The following is a 6538-nucleotide window of genomic DNA, read 5'->3' as shown; positions in this document are numbered from 1 at the left end:
TTGATCTTGTTCTGAACCTTCATACAAGTTCTTGAGGACATCCTAAATTTCTTTGGCTGACTTGCAATTTATGATGATGTCGAAGTTGTCAGGAGCAACTCCGCATGATATCTCATAAAATGCAACAGCATCATTTTCCATCTTATCAATATCATCTTTGGTAGGACGATTCATGGTTGTTTGACCTCTTCCTAGTTTGATTTGAGCATCGTCGGTTTGAATCGGGGTAAGAACAGGAACATAAGGTCCTTCTTCTACGGATCTCCATTCATCTCTTCTAAGTCTCCTTAGATATCGATCCATTCTTTGAGACTAGTGATGATACTCGTTTGCCACTAGTATTGGGGCTCTATTCGAACTACCAACACTGTTGGAAACATTGACTAGATAATGCTTGTGCCATATTTCCTTGTTTTGAAATGTTTTTTTGTTTTTTTTTTTTTTTAAGAAATGAGCTTCAATCGTATAGAATGCCTTTTAAAATAAGAGTTTTTGTTTAAAAAACAACCACTTTGGCTCTGATATCAATTGTTGAGAGGAAAACTTGAGAAACACACTTGAACAAACATTAGTACAAGTAATATTGCGGAATAAAGTTAAATTCAAATAATCATAAAGCTCAACCATAATAAGTTAAAGGTTAGATAGTTAGATAATTAGATAGTTAGGTGCGAAAACATAAGGAAATATAAATGACAACAAGTATTATATCAAGTATACACTTAAGTTGATTTTTAATGAGGATTGCAAACAATCCAAGTTAGTGAGTACGATCAAACTTAGTGATGAAGTAAAAAAATGACTTGCTCTGAAGAGAGATTACGATCAGATAAGTTCTGAAGTTACTTGAAGATGAGAGAGTAAGAAGAGAGTAAGATAAGATTTGAGATTCAAGAGATGTGTCTTTTTCATTCTGAAAGATAACTTTATTTATAGAGTCTCGAAGGTTACAAGTCTTATATGTTCTAATGTGGTCATGCAAGGCACACTCGACAAAACGATGTAAAGACAAAAGATAACAGATAAAACTAAAACTAAGTATTGAAAATATGACTGCGGATACGGTTCTTGATTACGGTTGAGATAATGATTGCTGATCTAGAGATGGTTTCGGATTTGTCAAGTTTAAGAGGGTCACTTATATGGTTTAACAACAATATATGAATAATTAAATTCATATAACAAGTTAAATTGTCAAATATATAAAAAAAATACCTAAATAAAAAAAAACGACAAATATGATTACCTTATAAGTAATTTTTCCATTCAAAATTTGGAAGGTTCATAACGGTCGGTCATTTTACATGTGACTTAAACCAAAAGTGCAACCTAAACATATCATACATAGTTTAAAAAATTAAAAGCATAGTTAGGACATACACGCTAACAACCCAAATGCCAAAATACAAAACCAATCGTGCAATTTACTTTAAAAGAAATCAACTAACTCAAGTTGGAAGTTTGTTTTTGCATTCAACTCACGTTAAAAGTTAAAGCCACGTGAAAGTATTAATTCATAGGGTGGATGTTACTATGTTATTGCATAAATGCATGAGATGCTCGATAATATCTCCAATACTGATTTTTCGCAAAAAGATTGGCTCTCTATGTTCCTAGTTTCCGACGAATGGAATTGGTAGCAGTACATGTGGCTATCACAATCGTACCAAATTCGGCAGATGTCGAGGAGAAGAGAGAGAAAGACTGAGTCGCACTCTGCCCCCGTCAATGATCACAATATATAACCACTCGTTAACCTACCCCGAAATGTGTAAATTGTTTGAATGTGATTGTGATGCGATCTCTCTCCCCGCTTATTTCTCCCTTTCTAACTCGCTGCAAATCATAATATGTGATAGGCATTGGTTCAGAAATGGACAAAAGACTGACGTACGAAAACACCATGGGAAACCTAAAGGACGACGCTAAAAAGATGGACCCTTTGTTCCCAAGGCTTCATATCAGTGATGCAGAAAAAGGAGCTCAACGGACCTCTGCAAGAAACAAGATGGCTATTTCACAACAGCCCGTCTTACCTCTTTCGACCAGTGGTTTGGTTCCGACTTATCACGTGAGTCTTAACTTTCTTTACACAATGTACGTAGATTAGATAGATTTTTAAGTTAGATATTCGTCGGTGTTTCTTACTCGTGTGTCTTTGGTTCGTTAATCCGTGGTGATACAGGATGCAAGCTACAAACGAAGTGTGTTTTCATCGTTTGGAAGTTCATGTGGCTCCACAAGATTAGCTACACGATTTGATTCTTATCGCTCGAGTGGTATCAATTTGAATATCTCACTAACGACCGTTAAACAAACAATAGAAACTACAAATTGTCAAACGCTATGCAATACCGGACAACAAAAACAGTGTGATTATCGTTTGTTTAAGCCTCAAGATCAAAAAACAACAAAAAGCGCTTCAATCAAGAAGCTTGAAGATGAGGAGGATGAAGATTATCTACTTCCAAGTCTATCATTCGGGAATGTGAATAGAGGAAAGTTAGCAACCGCTAGCCCTAACTGCACAATTAAACAGGAGAACAAGCTAGATAATGTGATGATTGAAAACATTGCTAAAGAACATGCGCCATTTTATTCTAATAGAGCTCGGTTTTCAGAATCATTAAGCACAGAACTTTCGCCCTCGACTCCAATGAAGAGAAGTATTGTCGTAGATGAACCAGAGATGCTACACGATTCCACAATAAGGTTGCCACTGAAAAGAAAAAACTTTCAAGAACCCATGATGTGCTACGAAGATGGTATGTCCGTATGCCCGTTTTCAGAAGAAAGGAAAACCGATACAAATATTCATGAAGTTCTTCCTCCAATTGATAACGGGTCGTTACAGATAACCCCGGATGAAATTTCACATATTATTGGTCATGAAGAGTATTGCAAAGCAAGAAGAACTATCATTCAGTAAGCATCACTAAATTTAGTGCATGTTTAGTGGTTATACCAGAAATCTTGAAGCCTAATTATGTGTTCTTTGCCATGATATTTCAGGCAACAAAGAATTTTCCAGTCGCAACTCTTCGAGTTGCATAGATTGATCAAGGTACAGCACATATCATGATTATATAAACACATACATTCTAAATGAGGCGAGTTTAACTAACGCTTGAACAGGTGCAGAAACGACTTGCAGAATCAGCTCATTTTCTACTCGAAGATCGCGGCTATCAACCAAAGAACATGCCATCTGAAGGCATTTTCCGTGTAGATAATACGATCAGAACACAGTTTCATACAACAAATGATACAGACAAAAGATATGATCCAAGTTTAATCGACCTCCCACAACCTTCCACCGTCAATGGTGGTAAACAACCACCCTGGTGTCTTCTTCCTCCACCGGGAAACCAATGGTTGGTGCCCATGAGATCACCTTCCGAGGGACTAGTGTATAAACCCTACACAGGACCTTGTCCTCCACCTGTTGGTCTCATGGCCCCGCTCTATGGTATGAGCCTACCACCTACAAGTACAGACTTTAGCAATGGCGCCTACCCACAAGGAATTGGTGTATTTCCCAATAATCCACTTTATACATCTTATGGATTGCCTTCGATAACAAAGGGTTTTTGTTCACCATCAATGGAAGACAACATGAAATATAACAAACCTGTTACAACCTCATGTAATACACTAACTCTAGAGAAATGGCCAACAATAGGTGAGATTCATAATCTGCATGAGAGTAAAGATAGTGATATGCAGGGAAGCAGTAATGGAGGAGACGAACTTCCTCTTTTCCCTACTACACCAATGGTTCAAGATTCAGATCGATGTACAGAGGAAAAGGGGTTTGATGAGAGGATAAAAGTGATCAAAGTTGTACCCCATAATCCTAAATTAGCATCTGAATCGGTTGCTCGTATATTTCAGTTCATACAAGAGGAAAGGAAACAAAATGAATAGCGATCGATACATGTAAATTATCAATTTTTGTTAAACTATTTTCAATAAATTCTCAAAGGTAATAACATGAAATTGAGGGTTGCTTCGGGTGAGTTATTTATTCTATTGTCGTATCAAAGTTATATATAATTAAATTAATTTATAATATTTTGGATCAAATGATTTTCATCATCGGATCAGGTTTTTTTTTTTTTTTTTTTTTTTTTTTAAAAAAACAAGATTATCGGATCAGTTGATGGTTATTAATAGACTAAGTTTTTATAATAAAGTCAATGTGGTATCTTTTTAAACCCTTGTTTTTAACACTATAAAATACTACTAGTGACTAGTTTTTTAGTTGCAACCAAAAATAGATCTAGTCCCTAAGAGCATTTACAATAGAGATCGTGTATATAACTCTACAATATTTATTCTATAGTGCATTTAATTCTATAAATTTTAATGCAATACTATATTTTTAATAGTTAAAAAGTTTCTTTTTCCTATTGAACTTGAAGAATTCAATGGTCATTGAACTATATATTCATTGAATGACAACATGATATCCCACAATAATATAGTTTAATCTATTGAATACCAATTTGGCATACCATTTCATTCAACTCTCTCATCAAACTATGCATTATGAATGCTTTAACTAATAACATCTTTAGTCATCACTAGTTTATAACCCGTGAGAACTACGGTTATAAAATTAATTAAACTTTTATATTAAAAGATCAAAATTACTAATCAATTATTTTAAATAAATTATTACTTAAGAAATACTTTTTTAGTTATATAGAATTATAATTGTTGATTTAAACAAATATGTGAAGTTATATCACCTTATAATCTGTATTAATTTTATTTTATTTTTTAATTTAATGTTATTAATTTAATATAATTAGAATGAAAATTTTTAAAATTTGAAATTTAAAATGGAGAATCAATTATTAATTAATTTAATGTAATAAGAGTGAAAATTTTAAATTTGATTTTTGAAGTTGATAATTAATAATTTGACAAGTGGCATGATATATTACATATAGTTATTAATAAGAAATTCTAATAGTATGACTCTTTTCAATAAGAAAATAAACCTATTCATTTATTAAAATAGGAACATATATTAAATGATCAATGAATTTTGACCATTCTACAATTTTAAAGACAACATCTACAATTGGTTGTTGTTTACCCGTCACAAAATTATAGAATAAAATTAAAATGTTTTTCTTAATATCATAGCAAGTAACTAGGAATAGTGATCTTGAAGCTTAATAACAAAAAAAATTGTGTTTATTGTAGATTTACTGAAAAATAGTGGCCATTATGTATTATTTATTTTTGAACTCATCTAAACGTTATGTAGAAACATGATGGCGCAATATTGGGCTACAAATGAAAGGACGTGACCATAAAATTGTCTGTATAAAATGATAAATGTTTCCAAAATTTATAGATTTAGCATCTAAAGTTGTTTTCGGACTTTATGGGGTATATAAGGTAAGTTACCACTTATGCTTTTAGTCTCTTTTAACATCTAATATCCAGTATACCATGCAATAATGACCATTTAAACAAAAAAATCTCACATTATGCCCTTATAAAGCTAAAAAAAATAAGTTTCACCAGTACAAAAATAACTTATTGCTATGCTTTTTAGAAACAGAGTTGTCACGGATTTAGTTAATTAATTGTCACGAAAGATCATTAATCAAATTTCGATAATGTTTTGTCGTTGTTTTACATAAAATATGATAAATACTAGCCACTAGTTACGATAGATCATTGTCACTATAAGTATTATATATATATATATATATATATATATATATATATATATATATATATATATATATATATATATATCTTTACTATCTTATAAAAGAAATCTAACTATTTCTAAAAATAGATTGATTATAATAATAATATTTTTTAAGACGTCCAAATGATGAAGCTGATAGTACAAGTAATCATTAATAAAATAATATTAAATTTTAATCATATTTTGAATTCAAATATTTATCATCAAATCTCCTTATATTTCTCAACAATTTGATATGGTTCCCTCAAATCTCGGATTCATTCAAATTTTGAACCCTTTTAGATATCCTTAAATTTAACATGTTGATTCAAATATCCCTCCAATCGTATATACCTCTTTGCTCCCTCCTCTGCTATAAAGCTCACCGTCCAGGAACAAAAAATGACTTCATTTCCCAAATAACACCATAGTTTGATTATTTTGTCTTCGACATGTACTTTCTTTTGTAACATAACATTTTTGTAGAGGAAACATATCACCGCAAAAATTTACACGCTCCGCCGCTTTGCGCGGGTACACTACTAGTATATATATATATATATATATATATATATATATATATATATATATATATATATATATATATATATATATATATATATATATATATATATATACATATATATATATATATAAGTGTCTTATGTTACCGGTTAAATTTCATATGTTTGTTTAAACTTAATGATTTTTAATATGAAAGAATCGTATTTTATTATGAAATTTAAAAAATTAAAACATATAACTAAAAATATTTTATAATCACGTTTTTATTTTTATGTATATCTAAATGTAAAAATAGTA

General features: G+C 31.2%; 1 protein-coding gene across 1 annotated transcript; it reads left to right on the top strand.

The window, feature by feature from the left end:
• The first annotated feature begins 1873 nt into the window (after positions 1-1873).
• Positions 1874-3927, top strand: LOC145040193 (protein HEADING DATE 3B-like). The gene is made up of 4 exons (XM_078988157.1): positions 1874-2071; positions 2186-2925; positions 3013-3064; positions 3136-3927. The coding sequence occupies exons 1-4, from the start codon at positions 1874-1876 to the stop codon at positions 3925-3927; spliced, it is 1782 nt and encodes a 593-aa protein (XP_078844283.1).
• Positions 3928-6538: the final 2611 nt, after the last annotated feature.

This window comes from Lactuca saligna, chromosome 4 (genome assembly GCF_052625555.1).
Source record: "Lactuca saligna cultivar CGN05327 chromosome 4, ASM5262555v1, whole genome shotgun sequence".
Lineage (NCBI taxonomy): Eukaryota > Viridiplantae > Streptophyta > Magnoliopsida > Asterales > Asteraceae > Lactuca > Lactuca saligna.
Note: the sequence above shows the minus strand (reverse complement) of the source record. Positions and strands in the feature narration are given on the sequence as shown.